We start from the raw sequence: 17,728 nt of genomic DNA on the forward strand, positions 1-17,728 counted from the left end.
AAAAGTTTGTACGTTGTCCCCATGACCACATCGGTTTTCTCTCAGTGCTGTGGTTTCTTCCCACAGTCCAAAGACATATGGATTAGTATGTTAATTGTCCTGTGATTAGGCTCGGATTAAATCGGGGGATTGCTGGGCAGCATAGCTTGAAGGGCCAGAAGGGCCCATTAAGTGCTGTATCTCAATAAATAAATAATGCTTTCTTCCTGCATAGCCGTTATGTATAACTCCAAAAAGGAAAACAAGGGAACCTGAGAGATGTGTGTAAACTTCATTTCTACTTCGAGTGAGAATATGTGGTGGCATAATGTCATACTCCTTTCACGTACTTTTACATATAAGCAGTAATGAGTTATTTAAACAATTTACAATAATACTCAAATATTACTGAAATATTACATACACAATGATAGCTTTCCATTTTTGTTTCATCCATGAATACCATGTGGCTATCTAAGAGTCTTAAATGTCTCTAACGTATCTGCCTCCACCATGACCCATAGCAGCATGTTCCATGCACCACCACTCTCTGTGTAAAAAAAACTACCTTCTCATTTTAGCCGTTTCTACCTTGGGAAATGGCGCAGGCTGTCCACTCTATCGATGCCTTTTATCATCCTCTACATCTCTATCAAGTCACCTTTCATCCTCCTTTATTCCAAATAGAAAACCCTTATTTCGTTTAGCATATCATCATAACACTACCCTCTCTAATCCAGGCAGCAACATGGTAAATCTTCTCTGACACTTCCACATCCTTTCTATAATGAGGCAACCAGAAATGAACACAATACTCCAAGTGTGGTATAACCACAGTCTTATAGAGCTGTAACATTACCTTGCATCCCTTGAACTCAATCACCCGACTAGTGAAGGCCAACACACCCCAAGCCTTCTTAACCACCCTGACGGACTTTTACCGCTGTACCATTAAGAGCATACTCGCCAATTGCATCTCAGTATGGTATGGCAATTGTCCCGTATCGGACCGCAAAGCACTCCAGCGGATTATCGGCACCCAATTGCCCACCATTGTGAACATCTACCATAAGCGCTGCCTGGGAAGGGTGAAAAGCCTTATCAAGGATGAATCTCACCCTAACCATGGACTTTTTACTCTCCTCCCATCTGGTAGGCGCTACAGGAGCCTCTGCTCCCTCACCAGCAGGCTCAGGAAGAGCTTCTTCCCTGAGGCTTTGACCCTGCTGAACCTTACATCACAGCGCTAAGCAGTATTGCACCCATATTGTACTGACTGAGTACTTTTATATTTGTGTACTCCAGCACTTACTTTTTATTTGCAGTTATTTTGTAAATAACGCTATTCTTTGCATTTCTGGTCAGATGCTTACTACATTTCATTGGCTTTGTATCTGTACTCGGCGCAATGACAATAAAGTTGAATCTAATCTAATCTAACAATTCGTGCGCCAACTTTGAGGGATCTATGGACATGGACCTGAAGATCCCTCCATTCCTCCACACTACTAAGAATCCTGCTATTAACCCCGTATTCTGCCTTCAAATTTGACCTTCCAAAGTGTACAGCTCACATTTTCTAGATTGACTCCATCTGCCACTTCTCAGCCCAGCCCTGCAGCGTACCAATGTCTCATTATAGCCCATGACAGCCCACACCATCCTCAACACCACCAAACTTGGTGCAATCTGCAAACTTACTAACCCGCCCTTCCACTTCCTCATCCAAAGTACTGTATTTATAAATTTAGCATGTTTGTCTATGAGAATAAACAAACTTGGAGTGTAATTTAAAAACACAAACACGAGGAAATCTGCAGATGCTGGAATTTCATGCAACACACATAAAAGTTGCTGGTGAACACAGCAGGTCAGGCAGCATCTCTAGGAAGAGGTAGAGTCAAAGGCCGAGACCCTTCATCAGAAAAGCTAGTAAGAGATTTGAAAGTGGGAGGGGGAGGGGGAGATCCGAAATGATAGGAGAAGACAGGAGGGGGAGGGATGGAGCCAAGAGCTGGACAGTTGATTGGCAAGAGGGATATGAGAGGATCATGGGACAGGAGGCCTAGGGAGAAAGAAAGGTGGAGGGGGGAAGCCCAGAGGATGGGCAAGGGGTATAGTGAGAGGGACAGAGGGAGAAAAAGGAGAAAGAGAAAAAGAATGTGTGTACATAAATAAATAACGGATGGGGTACGAGGGGGAGGTGGGGCATTAGCGGAAGTTTGAGAAGTAAATGTTCATGCTATCAGGTTGGAGGCTACCCAGACGGAACATAAGGTGTTGTTCCTCCAAGCTGAGTGTGGCTTCATCTTTACAGTAGAGGAGGCCGTGGATAGACATATCAGAATGGGAATGGGACATGCAATTAAAATGTGTGGCCACTGGGAGATCCTGCTTTCTATGGCAGACAGAGCGTAAGTGTTCAGTGAAACGATCTCCCAATCTGCCTCAGGTCTGGCCAATATATATAGAAGGCCACATCAGAAGCACCGGACGCAGTATATCACCCCAGCCGACTCACGTGAAGTGTCACCTCACCTGGAAGGACTGTCTGGGGCCCTGAATGGTAGTGAGGGAGAAGTGTAAGGGCATGTGTAGCACTTGTTCCGCTTACAGGGTAAGTGCCAGGATGGAGATCGGTGGGGAGGAATGGGGGGGGTCGAATGGACAAGGGAGTCATGTAGGGAGTGATCACCATCTTGGTTTTGGGGAGTGCTTGGATAACCTGGGCTTGAGTTCTGTGGAGTGAAGGAGTCTAAAGGCTGATTTATACTTGTGTATCAACTCGACGCCATAACCTACGCAAGTGGCCTACGTGCGTTGTGAGCATTTATACTTGTGCGTTGGTGTGTCTGCGTCGCTCTGCAATTCGGGCACATCGCACATGCACACACACCTGCCGGCACAAGGCTTCATGGTCATGGTAGTCTTTCTCGGGGTAAACAAGTTTAAAGTGAGCATCTTTTTTCATAAAAGTAAAAAGTGTCCTCCATAATTTCGGAGGTCTGTAAAGCTTTATGGAAAGCATTGCAGCCAGAGTTCCTTCCCTGCCTTTCAGTCGGCCAATGGGAAGCTATTGCAGTGTAGGAGGAAATGCAGTGCTACTAAACGGACTCTATCACAGCTGTTGCGGTCTGCGTTGCTGCGATGCGCAGTTTCATTTTGGGAGAGGTGCGCGTCAGGCTACGGCGTAGGGATCCGCGTAGGCACTGCGTCAAGTTGACGCAGAAGTATAAATCAGCCGTAAGGGGTAATCTGACAGAAGTATGCAAGGTTATGAGAGATATGGATAGATAGTAAAATCCATATTGCTGTGAGTCTAATAGGGATTTGTGACCAGTAAGCAGAGCAAAGTAAAATGGAATTATAGTTAAAACTAATATGATAAAGCTGAACAACCAGAAAAGGTGGTGGAGTCAGATGTAGTAAAGAAAAAACTAAATAATGAGGTAATAAAGGATGAAGGAATCATTTGTTGTTTTGAATTTTGTCTTTTTAGAACAATAAGAATAAAAAGTCTCAGATCAGACAGAAGTCACAGAAACAAATTTGTATACCAGCTTTGGAATATTTTGATAAAAAATACGGGCATGAACATGGAAAGTTGTGGGACAAAGTCAGGTAATAAAAGAGATTATTTCCTTAGCGAATAAAGAAAATAAGATGTTCTGATTAAATGATATAGAAATGATTCTAATCTCAATTTATCATATTTCTATAATTTTGTATCTGTATCATTGCAATGTCTGTTTAATACTGCATTCAAATATTGGTATCGGTTATGTGCTGAAGTCCCTAGAATGGATCTTGGCCCCTTGAAAGAAATGTAGTCTACAAACAAAGCACCTTGACCTTTAGGAAGAATGTTAAATGTATGGACAGATTTTTAAAACTAATGTACTGGCATAGTTTAATGTTAAGTTTCAGGCCATAAACTGATTCTGGAGCTATTTCTTTCAACTTCATATTTTAGCTGTCACTGGCAAAGCTAGCATTTATAACCTATCTCTAATTATAGGTAGTGCACTACACTACCTCACTTTTTTTGCATACTTATTTTAATGTAACTATTTAATTACTTACTGTAATTCAGTTTTCTTTATTTATTTATCATGTATTTCATTGTACTGCTGCTATAATGTTAACAACTTTCACAACATTTGCTGGTGATATTAAACCTGATTCTGATATGATGGTGCTAAGCTGTGACCTTGAACTGCTGTAGTCCTTTTAGTGAATGTATTCCCATGGCAATTTTGCATGTGGCAGTGACAGTGAAGCAATGGCAAAAAATTTCCAAGTGAGGATAGTCTGTGTTGTGTTGTTGTTCCCATTATAAAAAGTCATAAGTTGTCCAGTAGCTTGTATGAGGAACTGCAATGCATTTTGTCGGTGATGCACACTGCAACTTCTGTGCTGTGAATAGTAGAGGGAATGAATGTTTAGGGTGGTTGATGAGATGGCATTCAAGTAAGTGTGTTACCTTGTCCTGGATGTTACCAAGTTTCTTGGGATATATTGAAGCCAAGTAAGTGGGGACTGTTTCATGACTCTCCTAACTTGTGCCTTACAGATGGTGGAAAGACATTGATGCAAGAGACATTGAGTCACTTGTAGAGTGCCCTGCCTCTTACCTACACTTGCAGATGGGGGATTTATGTTGCAAGTCTAGTTGAGGGAATCCAAAAGTAATGACAAGGGTAGGTAGAGATAATTGCCCAACACGACTGTGGCATGAATGTACACAATATTCAGCTTCTGCTTGAATATTGCCTTGGTGTTGATGCGTGTAGGCATGGGCAACTTCATTTGGAGAGTGGTGCTTTCAAATGGGACACTCTAGCTTTCGATGAAGCTAATTGATGAATGTGTTTGATTACTGTCTTAAGATACTCCTGACATATTATCCTGTGGCTGAGAAAATTGATGTAAAACAGTAACAGCCTCCTTCCTTTTGTGACATTGATTACAATCATTGGAGTATTTTCCCTTTTGGTACCCATTGACCAGTTTTGCTAGGATGCCCTGTCACACTTGGTCAAATGTTTACCTCTTGGCCAGAGCAGTCATTTTCACCTCACTTCTCAAATTCAGCAGTTTGGTTCCTATTTAGACCAAACCTGGATGTGCATGGTCCACGCAATGCACAGGCCAGCCAGTGAGTTTGCAAAGGACTGAAATTCTGGTGCGGGGTGTGTTGTGTGAGAGGCAGCAGCTACCACCACATTCAACAGGTGGTGAATAGGGAGACTAGGATCTGAATGGTCTGACAACACACAAAGCAACTGCTGCTACTCCCCAGTGAAATCTCACCCACACTGTGCCAGGCAGGGTGCACACTGAGGTCCGAATCCCAGCACTGACTGGCCTCACCACTTACCAGCACGATTCTCTCCATACCAAGCTGTGGGTCTAATCATTGTGCCAGATCATCAGCAAATCAGCTGAAGAGGGCAGGGGTTTGCCCAAGGTTCCTAGCTTAGGAGTGCTATCAGTAATATACTTCTGTGTATGTAAAATACTCTAGTGACATCTTTTAGCACTCATTCTTGGGAAATGCATCCAGCGTGCTCAGAAAAGCCTGAATGAAAAGGTGTATTAGCCTTCTAGAGCAACAACTGTGTCCCAGTGAAGAACAGAATGAATGTTTAAAATGGTGAATGGGATATCAATCTTTCTGTTTAAGTACAGCAAAGGCATTTTTGCTAGGCAAGTCCTTGCTGGCTTAAACTCTGGCCATGTGGCTCTTTTCTGCGCATCATTAGCATCAGCTCACAAAGATCATGACTGTGCTTGGAAAGGATTTGTGCTTATTTGTAAGTATTTGTAAAAAAAAAGTAGATCAATCTTTGTAAATCTTTGTAAATGTACACATAATTCCCATTGCAGAAATGTGACTGCCGTATATAATTCAATTTTAGGTAGGAGAGGCAAGGTTGAGCTGTTAAAGTTTCTTCCTGGTTAGGATGGCTAGAGCCAGAATTCACTGTTTCGGAAAAAGGAGTTAGCATTTCACAGCTGACTGAGGTGGAATAAAATTTCTTCACCCAGAAAGTTTCAAAGGTACATTTAGCGTCAGAGAAATGTATACAATATACATCCTGAAATGCTTTTTCTTCGCAACCATCCACGAAAACAGAGGAGTGCCCTCAAAGAATGAATGACAGTTAAATGTTAGATCCCCAAAGTCCCCTCCAGCTCCCCCCACGTGTAAGCAGCAGCAAAGCAATGATTCCCCCCACCCCCACCAATTTAAGAAAAAGCATTGGCATCCACCACTGAACACTCAAGCATGCAGCGAAGCAACATCAAAGACACAGACTTGCAGTACCCCAAAGACTACTCGTTCACCCAGTATTCGACAGGTATCTCTATTTCACAGCGAGGGGGGAGGCATAACAAATAACTCACTTATTTATGATGTTAAAAGTCTGTTGCTTCACTTTTTCTGAGCTCTGTGCCCGAAGATCTCAGGTCTGTGGGCACACAGCCAGAGATCTTTGGTCTCCCACGACACACCGATTTCCTGCCGGGATACCAGCCTTCGGTCCGCCCATCTCTAGAGCCACGAGATCCAACTCCGAAGTCAAGCTAATCTCTTAGGCAGCATCCTTGGCATGTCGAATAACGGCCAGTTGTGAAACCCCGAGAGTGGGTCCCATTCCCTCAAAGAACGGAAGTCAGCGTGTAACTCCAGGTCAGGGTCTTCAGAAGAACCCTGAAAGGAAAAAACAGAGATATTAAAGATGGAAGTAGAGCTGTTTCCGAAGATGCAAGCAAAGGAGTCGCTGTTAAGCGCCATTGTCTCCTCCTAAGTAGTAAACCTTTGGGATTCTGCAGCTTATAAGACTGTGGAAACTTGGTCGCTGCTTTTGTTGAAGATAGAGATCAATATACTTTTTAATGGAGTCAAGAGGTACAGGGTCAGTGGAGGAAAGGGGTGCTAGGTTAAAAGATCAGCCTTGATCGTACTAAATGGTGACACAAGCACAAGGAGGTGAATGGCCTACTCCTTCTTCTATTTGCCCTGTTCTTTTATTTATGATTGCTATCCCATTCACCATTTTAAACATTCATTCTGTTCTTCACTAGGACACAGGCTGCAATATGTACCATCTCAGAATCAGATTTATTAGCACCGGCATGTGTCATGAAATTTGTTAACTTAGCAGCAGCAGTTCAATGCAATACATAATATAGGAGAAGAAAAAGAATTTAAAAAAATAAGTACATCAGTTACAGTATACGTATAATGAATAGATTAAAAATCGTGCAAAACAGAAATAATACATATTTAAGAAGTGAGGTAATATTCACGGGATCAATGTCCATTTACGAATTGGATGGCAGAGGGGAAGAAGCTGTTCCTGAATTGCTGAGTGTGTGCCTTCAGGTTTCTGTACCTCTTACCTGATGGTAACAATGAGCAAAGGGCATTGAGGTGCTGGGAGTTCTTAATAATGGACACTGCCTTTCTGAGACACCGCTCCTGGAAGATGTCCTGGGTGCTTTGTAGGCTAGTACCCAAGATGGAGCCGACTAAATTTTCGACCTTCTCCAGCTTCTTTTGGTCCTGTGCAGTCGCGCCCCCCCCCCCCCCCGGCATACCAGACAGCCCGTCAGAATGCTCCCCACGGTACATTTAAAGAGGTTTTCGAGTGTTCCTGTTGACATACCAAATCTCTTCAAACTCCTAATGAAGTATAGTTGCGGTCTTGCCTTCTTTGTAGCTGCATCGATATGTTGGGACCAGGTTAGGTCCTCAGAGATCTTGACACCCAGGAACTTGAAACTGCTCACTCACTGCATTTCTGATCCCTCTATGAGGATTGGTATGTGTTCCTTCGTCTTACCCTTCCTGAAGTCCACAATCAGCTCTTTCGTCTTACTGATGTTGAGTGCCAGGTTGTTGCTGTGACACCACTCCACTAGTTGGCATATCTCACTCCTGTACGTCCTCTTGTCTCCATCTGAGATTCTACCAACAATAGTTGCATCATCAGCAAGTTTATAGATGGTATTTGAGCTATACCTAGCCACACAGTCATGGGTATAGAGAGAGCAGAGCAGTGGGCTAAGAACACCCCCCTCAGATGCACCGGTGTTGGTGGTCAGCAAGGTGGAGATATTATCACCAATCCACACAGATTGTGGTCTTCCGGTTAGAGAGTCACGGATCCAATTGCAAAATCATCTACAAAATGCTCTGCAGTTACTTACCCAGCTTACTCCAATAACATCTTGCAACCTCAACCAGCAAGAAGGACATGGCACCATATGGGAATGTCAGCACCTACACGATGTCAGCAAGTTGCATACCTTCCTGAATAGGAGCTATATTGCAGTTCCTTCATCATAGCAGGAACTGTGGATTGTGGAACCCTCTGCTATGGCTTTGTGAGAGCACCTTCACCAGAATGACTGCTACGGTCAAAAAGGTAACTTGCCACCACTTTTGCGAGGGCATTTAAGGAAACTAAACAGATGTTGACCATCCTACACTCAAACAAAAATTGATTAAATAATAAGCCTCAACTAGTAATGTAGTGAATTTTTCAACACTGGCAGAGGGAATTCAAGTTTAAGGTGATGGATGTGATGAAGTTTAAGGGAATGGGGGATTCTCAGATTTCTGTAAACAATGGATTAATTTCTGACTATGTCTGTGACTGCAGTGTGTTTGAATAATGTCTCACAGCTGCTTTCTTTGGAGCGAGATAAGGGTGAAAGTTCACCCAGATCCACATATGATGTCTTCTGGCTTTTCACACCTTTTTGATTTTGACAAAAGGCGGTACCTGATGGAAATTAGACAGAACGTTCCTTTCTTAATTAAAGCATAAATTTGACGGATGTTCTTATCTTTGTAATTAAGTTGTGGCTCCAACAAACCAGGTAGGACATTTCTTTCTTTAATTAAGGTGACTGGAGTGTCTGTCAAACTGATTGTTCTTATGTATCAATAGTCCATTGACTTGACCGGAATGGTTATCAAACTGATTGTTCTTTTGTATCAGTGGCCTTGTAACTTCTAACAATTCTGACATCAGGCAGTGAACTTGTTGAACCACCGGGGAGATGAGAATGTTTCTCTCCCTGATGTCGGGTCCAAGTTCACTCACCGGCTGAGCTCGAAGAAGTAAACAGGTGAAAAGATAAGTAATGATCTTTTCGTGCTGTCGTTATTTGATCCAGCAAAGTTACGTTTACAGATGGGGTAGGGAAGTCCTGTTAATTGGAGTGTTTTCTTCTGAATGGCATCCAGCTATTGGTGTTGTTGAAATTACAATTGATCACGCTCCTGACAAGTGCCTTTGAAAAGATGGGAGAGCTGTGGATGTTAGGAGATGATTCATTTGCTGCAGTGTTCCCAGCCTGTGAATTATTCTTGTTACTGTAGTATTTATGTGGTTGGCCCAGTTGTTTCTAAGTAAAAGTGAACCCAGATGTTGATGGTGCAAGGCTCTGCTGATGATAGTGCTATTGGAAGCAAATGTGCTTATATCGATTCCATAGTTGGAGATGATCATTGACCTGTATTTTAGAGTGCATACAGTATGCCACTTCAAATTTCATGGAAGTTAATATCCAATACTTGAACTCTACAACAATAGTGGGTGTACATTTTGGAGACTACTTCTGGTCTTTCTTCTACCTGTAGCTAATTGGTGCTACATTTGGAGCACCTGCAATTAAGTAGCACAGAAAAATTGTTGGGCCTGTATTTAATGAGCATCACCAGAGTTGACTTCCCTCTGTCGAATTAGTATTGCAGACATTCTGCTGGAGCTGAACTGGGTGAATACCATAGTGACTTGGATTATTTCTGAAGGGAAGACTACTCATCATACTAGTCAGTGGCCATTCAGTAGAATAGCTCTGTCATAAATTTTTGAAAAGCTAATTAATATGGGAGCAGACATTTTTTTTATCCAATGCAGTAAATTTCCAATCAGCAAGTGAAACAATTCAGTTTGTTTGAATGGAAACATGGTTAGATTTGCTTAGATCAGTGGTCCCCAACCACCAGGCCGGGGACTGGTACTGGACTGCAAAGCATGTGCTACCAGACCGCAAGGAAATAATATGATTTGGCGATATGAAACGATATGAGTCAGCTGCACCTTTCCTCATTCCCTGTCATGCACTGTTGAACTTGAACGCATGCGAGGTCATTACGCACACGTCATCCATGTCAGCGCAGGAAGATGATCAACTCCTCGAGCTTGCAGATAACGGTGGGCTGAAAAGTATGTTTGATATGACATCTCTGCCAGCATTCTGGATCAAAGTCAAGGCTAAGTATCCTGAGTTAGCCACGAAAGCACTGAAAACGTTGCTTCCATTTCCAACATATCTCTGCGAAGCGGGGTTTTCTGCAATGAATGCAATGCAAACTAAATTACAGAATAGACTGGACATAAGGAACCCCTTCGAGTATCGCTGTCTCCCAACACTCCTCGATGAGACTGTCTTGTTGCAGGGAAACAAGCCCAGGGCTCCCACTGATTCAGTGATATTGGTGTGTTGCAATGATTTCATATGTTCATACCAGGAAAATATGCACTGTGTGTTTAATATCCTAACATTTAAAATGTTATGATGCTATTGACTTACAAGTGACTTATAATTGATTTATCACTATATTCATGCGAGGAAAATATGCGCTGTGTGTTTAATATTAAATTCGTTAGATAAACCCCTTTTAGAATCGAAATTGAGTGTACAGGTGTTCCCCGCTTTTCGAACGTTCACTTTACGAAACCTCACTGTTATGAAAAAAATCAGCGCGTGATAAAAGGCTACGCGTGCCCTGAGCAGCCGCTCTACCCCGGATTCGGAAAGGCATTGCTTTAACACGTGCCTGTGAGCAGTCATTTGCAAGATGAGTTCTGAGGTATTGGAAGAGCCTGAAAGGGCTCATAAGAGTGTTACACTTAGTGTAAAACTAGACATAATTAAGCGTTTTGATCGTGGTGAATGAAGTAAGGACAAAGTGAGCTTGGCCTGTGGAAGCTGACGAAGATGATGTTGAAGAGGTTTTAGCATCCCATGACCAAGAACTGATCAATCAAGAGCTGATGCAATTGGAAGAGGAAAAGATAACAATCGAAACCGAATGCAGTAGCGAAATGAACGTGAAGCAACTGCGTGAGATTTTCGCTGCAATGATAAAGTACGACTTTAATTTTGAAAGGGTACGTCGGTTTAGGGGATATTTGCAGGATGGTTTGAGTGCTTACAAAGAACTGTATGATAGAAAAATGCGCGAGGCTAAGCAGTCAAGCAAGCCTTCCACATCAGCCACAGCAGACAACGAACCTCGACCTTCTACATCGAGGCAGGCAGACATAGAAGAAGATGACCTGCCTGCCCTGATGGAAACAGACGACAAAATAACACCCCAGTGTCCCACCACCCCAACCCCCGGGCCACGGACAGATGCCGATTCGCGGAGAATGCAGCGGTAGCTGGGAGGCACACAGCACATCTTTAAGAAAAAAGCGGAAATAAACATGCTAATTAATTAGGTGCCGCCCGACACGTAAATGTCGGCCCGGATCAGAGGCAATGCAATCGGCAATCAGCACTGATCTGGGCCGACAATTACGTATCGGGAGGCACATAATTAATTAGCATGTTTATTTCGGCTTTTCTCTTAAAGATATGCTGTGTGCCTTCCAGCTACCGCTGAACCCCTGTGTGCTTCGCGGCAATGTATCGGTCGGCGGCCTGGAGGGTGGGGGCCACTGCACCATCCCAACCTCCGACTCAGCCTAACACACCATCATTAGTGTGCTCGACGCTGTCCCAGTTCCAGTAAGTGATACTACACTGTACATACATTATTTCTACTTTATATAGGCTGTGTGTTTTTACGTGTTATTTGGTATGATTTGGCAGCTTCATAGCTTAAAGGTAACTGGAGAGAGTGTTTTTGCTAACAGCGCTTGCATGAGATTTTCTGCCGAGAGCGCTGGCGTGAGATTTTCACTTCGGAGAACAGTGCCGGCAATGATTGTGGAAAAGTATTTCTACTTTATATAGGCTGTGTATTTATCATATCATTCCTGCTTTTACTGTATGTTACTGTTATTTTAGGTTTTATGTGTTATTTGGCATGATTTGGTAGGTTATTTTTGGGCCTGCAAACGCTCACAAAATTTTCCCATATAAAATAAATGGTAATTGCTTCTTCGCTTTACGACATTTCGGCTTACGAACCGTTTTATAGGAACGCTCTACCTTCGGATGGCGGGGGAAACCTGTATTAGCCACTTATAAGTGACTTATAGTTGACTTACCACCTATATTCCGGTCGTGATTAACACCACCCCCCAGGGTTGCCAACTGTCCCGTATTAGCTGGGACATCCCGTATATTGGACCGCCCTTGTCCCGTATTTCCCCCGCTAAGGTAGAGTGTTCCTATGAAACCTCTTGTGCTGAAATGGCGTAAAGCGCAGAAGTAATTACCATTAATTTATATGGGAAAAATTTTTGAGCATTCCCAGACCCAAAAAAATAACCTACCAAATCATACCAAATAACACATAAAACCTAAAAATAACACTAACATATAGTAAAATCAGGAATGATATGATAAATACACAGCCTATATAAAGTAGAAATAATGTATGTACAGCGTAGTTTCACTGAGCAGAATCGCCAAAAATGATTTGTAGAAAAAAATCGGCACGTACACGAATGCGCACGTAATGTATGCGCACATCATGCATGCGCACACAGGTGCCCGTGCAAGGCTTCATGGTCATGGCAGTCTTTCTCGGGGTAAACACAGTGAGAAAGTTGGCAACCTTACCCTCCCCCGGTCGGCCGGTCCATGGTGCAAAAAAAGGCTGAGGACCCCTGGCTTAGATAGTTTAACATCATAAATTGTGTGTCCTGTGTCTTCCAAACTAATTACTTGCCTTTGATTTTTTTATTTCTGTCATGGCATTGGGCAAACTGAATCAACAGTGTGCTTATGTAAAAGGCAATAATGTCAACTTTATCAACTTTACCGCAAGACTAATTTCAGGAGCAGCATAGGTTAAAGTGCTAGACTCTCAGGAAATTCAGTTTTGGAATGAGTATCTGTGTAAGCTTTCTTTCCAGACTTGAGGCATGTAGGCAGATGGCTTTTGCAATGATCAGATATAACTTAAAAATCCATTGATTCTGATATAAGGTGGGGCAGAATCCCTCTTTTCTATTCCATTTGTTGTGCCGGTTCCTTGAACAGGCCAGGGGACCAATCCACCACTCATCATACACAAACACAATTTCAGTAGTGCACGAGGTAAAACTGAAGTTCCAGTGGTTTACTGATTTTTAAAAAACTTAAACTCTTAAATGTCTTCAGAATTCATTCTGCTATAAGGACAATAAGCAATGGACTTCCCAAGATTTAGTATACCAGGTGTCCCCTGCTTTTCGAACGTTCGCTTTACGAAACCTCCCTGTTACAAAAGACCTACATTAGTTACCTGTTTTCGCAAACAGAAGGTGTTTTCACTGATACGAAAAAAAGCAGCGCGCGCCCTGAACAGCCGCTCCTCCCCCGGATTCGGAACTGCATTCTAGCCGACATTGCTCAAACACGTGCCTTTGAGCAGCCGTTAGAAAGATGAGTTCTAAGTTATCGGAAAAGCCTAAAAGAGTTCGTAAGGGTGTTACACTTAGCGTAAAACTAGACATAATTAAGTGTTTCCATCGTGGTGAACGAAGCAAGGACAAAGTGAGTTTGGCTTGTGGAAGTTGACGAAGATGATGATGAAGAGGTTTTGGCATTCCATGACCCAGAACTGATAGATGAAGAGCTGATGCAATTGGAAGAGAAAAGGATAACAATCGAAACCGAATGCAGTAGCGAACGGACTGAAAGTGAAGTCATCCAGGAACTGAGCGTGAAGCAACTGCGTGAGATTTTCACTGCAATGATAAAGTACGACTTTAAATATTGAAAGGGTATGTCGGTTTAGGGCATATTTGCAAGATGGTTTGAGTCCTTACAAAGAACTGTATGATAGAAAAATGCGCGAGGCTAAGCAGTCAAGCAAGCCTTCCACATCAGCCACAGCAGACAACGAACCTCGACCTTCTACATCGAGGCAGGCAGACATAGAAGAAGATGACCTGCCTGCCCTGATGGAAACAGAGGACGAGATGACACCCCAGTGTCCCACCACTCCAACCCCTGGGCCGCGGACAGGTACCGATCCGCGAAGGATGCAGTGGTAGCCGGGACGTACTCAGCACATCTTTAAGAAAAAAAGCCGAAATAAACAAGGTAATTAGTTAGGTGCCACCCGGCATGTAAATGTCGGCCCAGATCAGAGGCGACGCAATCGGCAATCGCCTCTGATCTGGGCTGACACTTACGTGCCAGGCAGCACCTAATTAATTAGCTTGCTTATTTCGGCTTTTTTCTTAAAGATGTGCTGGGTGCGCCCCGGCCGCCGCTTTACCCCTGCATGCTTCGCAGATCGGTATCGGTTCGCTGCCCGGAGGGTGGGGGCCACTGCACCACCCCAACCTCCGACAACTCAGCCTCACACACCATCATCAGTGTGCTCGGTGCTGTCTTCTCGATTCCCATAAGTGATACTACACTGTACATACATTATTTCTACTTTATATCGGCAGTGTACTTTTACGTGTTATTTGGTATGATTTGGCAGCTTCATAGCTTAAAGGTTACTGGAGGGAGTATTTCTGCTGAGAGCACTTGTGTGAGATTTTCACTACAGGGAACAGTGCAGGCAATGATTGTAGAGAAGTATTTCTACTTTATATAGGCTGTGTATTTATCATATCATTCCTGCTTTTACTATACGTTACTGTTATTTTAGGTTTTATGTGTTATTTGGCATGATCTGGTAGGTTATTTTTGGGTCTGTGAACGCTCACAAATTTTTCCCATATAAATAAATGGTAATTGCTTCTTTGCTTTACGACATTCCGGCTTACGAACCATTTCATAGGAACGCTGTACCTTTGGATGGCGGGGGAAACTTGTAGTTCTGTAGTCCAGCAGTTTGAAGAGAGCTTGATTAAAGATATGAGCCTGTATGCAGATAGTATGGTATCTATAGTGCTTTGAAAATGTATTCAGCCCCAGCCCTTTGTTCACATAAAAGAGAATTACCACCAGAGATTTGAATCAATTTAACTGAGATTTTTTGTTTGTGAATCATATGCTCCTTTTTTTCACAGTGGAACCCCAGAAAAACAGGGAAAAGTGTAAAGAATGAAAAACTAAAAATTCAAGAACTGAAATCGTCAGTGTTTCAAAAATACTCATCCCCGTTTGCTCAGTACTTAGTTGAACCAGATATTACAGCCAGTAGACTTTATGGATCAGTCTCTTTGTACAACGTGCTGAAGCAGAATTTGTCTATTCCTCCTTGCAAATTTGCTTTAAGCTGTGCCAGGTTAGTTGGGGAGCGACGGTTGTCAGCAATTTTCAAGTCTTGCCAGAGATGTTCGATTAGACTATGGACCACTCAAGGACATCAATTTTCTTCTTTTGAAGCCTCTCCATGGTTGCTCTGGCAGTGTGCTTTGGGTCATCGTCCTGTTGAAAGACTAACTTCCTCCTCAGTTTGAGCTTTCTGGCCGTGGTTAGCACATTTTTATCCAGGATCTTTTTGTGTTTAGCAAAGTTCATCTTCCCCTGGTCCTGATCAGATTTCCAATCCCCACTGCTGAACAGCATCTCCGTACCTTGCTGCGATCTCCACCATACTTTTAATAGAGACGGTTTTACCTGGCTGATGTGCAGTATTCGATTTACGCCACATGTACTGATTAAAAAAAGCATATCCTTACCCATAAAGATTTTGCAAAGCATAATTAGATACTATAAAGATGTGGAAGAAGGTCTTGTGGTCAGATGAGACTAAAGTGGAACATTTTGGCCTCAGCACTAAGTAGTACGTGTGGCTTAAATCTAAAATTGTAAATTATATGGATTACTGCAAAAACAATACCATGTAGACATTAATATTTATCATTTTTTTTTGCTATTAAGTATTTGAACTACTGCATATGCTGGGATAATATCTACAGTAATTTTCAACTGGGTTGCTAGTATTTGGATTTTTTGTTTCTGAACACTACAGTTTATATGGTAGTACAGCAGGGCCTAATATAAATTCCTAAGTGTGTAGAAGTCGTGAGTTCATGTGGGCAGTATATTATAGTTGCAGCAAGAATATCAGAGCAGCTGATAAGATTAGAACTGTTTAAAATAAAGTTAAAATTCTTGGTCTTTATTTGTGTCATCTTGTAGTTCAGTTGACTTGATTTAGTGGCATGCTTCCTTTTGGACCAGGTCTCCATCTTCAGGTATTTGTGTATAAGTAGGACTTAAAGTCAAGTGTATTATTTTCTGAGGAAGAATTGCTGCTACTTGGGGATGAGGAGGGTGAATTCATCTATTTGGAGTCGAATTTTTCATGGCAATGTTAATAGTTAAGCAACTGAGCCAGACAATTTTTCTATCATCCACTTCTGCGACTGGCCAGCTTGTCTGCACTGGAGGCCTGTATTCTTTCCATTGCCTCAATATAACCCTGCAAGCCATTGCTCAGTAGATAAGGTAGTATGAATTGCAAGCTCTAATACCACTAAGCTGTTGCTTTTCAGGTAGCTATACGATCCTCTGATACAAAAAGGTTCTAGTTTTGTCAGAGCTTAATTTTTACTATTTTTTGTTTGCTTGTCTTTCAGAGAAGTGCTGCTGCTTCCCTCCAGCTGGCAGTATGGCGTGCTGGTGAACAAGTTCAGCCACTGTATAGCATTGGAACAATATCTTCAATCACAGGGATATTGGAATTTTGTAGAAAATGCGTTACCATTTTCCCAGCATTCATTACGATGTTACATCAGCAGGACCCAGAACCGGTTCCCAAGACTATTACATCATGCTGAAAGGTTAAAGGAATATTACTTACTGAATGCGGCCTCTTTACTGCCTGTCCTTGCATTAGGTGTCCAAGATGGAGAGTGTGTGTTAGATATGTGTGCTGCTCCTGGAGGAAAATCTGTGGCAATATTGCAGTCTGCCACTCCACGTAAGTGCTGTACTATTGCATGTTACTTGCAGGATACAGAAATAACTTATTTTCTTTCTTCTACTCTGTAATTGCCATCATTTTTATGGTTACATCTGGGTTTTCTGGCTCTTGGTTTCCTTCTGGCTAAGATACAAATTTAAGAGGACGTAACTTAAGTGACTAAATGAGAACCGGGATCGCTCAGGCATAGAAGACTATGGGCCAAGTGCTGGAAGATGGGAGTAACTATGAATGGGTCAGTGATCAGTGTGCACATGGTGGGTGGAATAGCCTGTTTCCATGCTATATCTCTGGCAAAAGAACCAGAGATGACAAAAGGAAAGCCTTTATTAAACTGCGGATTAGGGTGTAGAATGCTTTGATCAGGCAGCAGAGTGACTTATTTGTAGAGCTACAACCTCAGTTCCAGTGACATGAGTTTAATTCTGCCCCCTGGTGGTATCTGCATGGAATTAGCACATTTTCTCAATACCCAGTTTCATCCCACATTCAGAGCTACGCAAATTAGAGGGTTAATTGGCTTCCTACACTTTTAATATTAGATTTCACTATCAATATTTAGCTGTTTGTGGGAGATTGCTTCCATGGTGTGTGGAGCTCATCATTCTCAGAATCTCCTCTGAATTGGCACTGCAAGAACGGGAATGTCTGCTGAGAGCTCCTTGA

General features: G+C 42.6%; 1 protein-coding gene across 4 annotated transcripts in view; it reads left to right on the forward strand.

The window, feature by feature from the left end:
* LOC140199060 (tRNA (cytosine(34)-C(5))-methyltransferase, mitochondrial-like) overlaps positions 1–17,728 on the forward strand; it is a 62,465-nt gene that overhangs the window by 4,208 nt on the left and 40,529 nt on the right. For all 4 annotated transcript variants that reach the window (XM_072260507.1, XM_072260508.1, XM_072260506.1 and 1 more), the window contains exons 2-3: positions 3,479–3,600; positions 16,716–17,059. In XM_072260507.1, coding sequence (XP_072116608.1) covers positions 3,479–3,600; positions 16,716–17,059 — 466 coding nt within the window. The remainder of the gene's footprint in view (positions 1–3,478; positions 3,601–16,715; positions 17,060–17,728) is intronic.

Source organism: Mobula birostris, chromosome 6 (assembly GCF_030028105.1).
Source record: "Mobula birostris isolate sMobBir1 chromosome 6, sMobBir1.hap1, whole genome shotgun sequence".
Taxonomy (NCBI): domain Eukaryota; kingdom Metazoa; phylum Chordata; class Chondrichthyes; order Myliobatiformes; family Myliobatidae; genus Mobula; species Mobula birostris.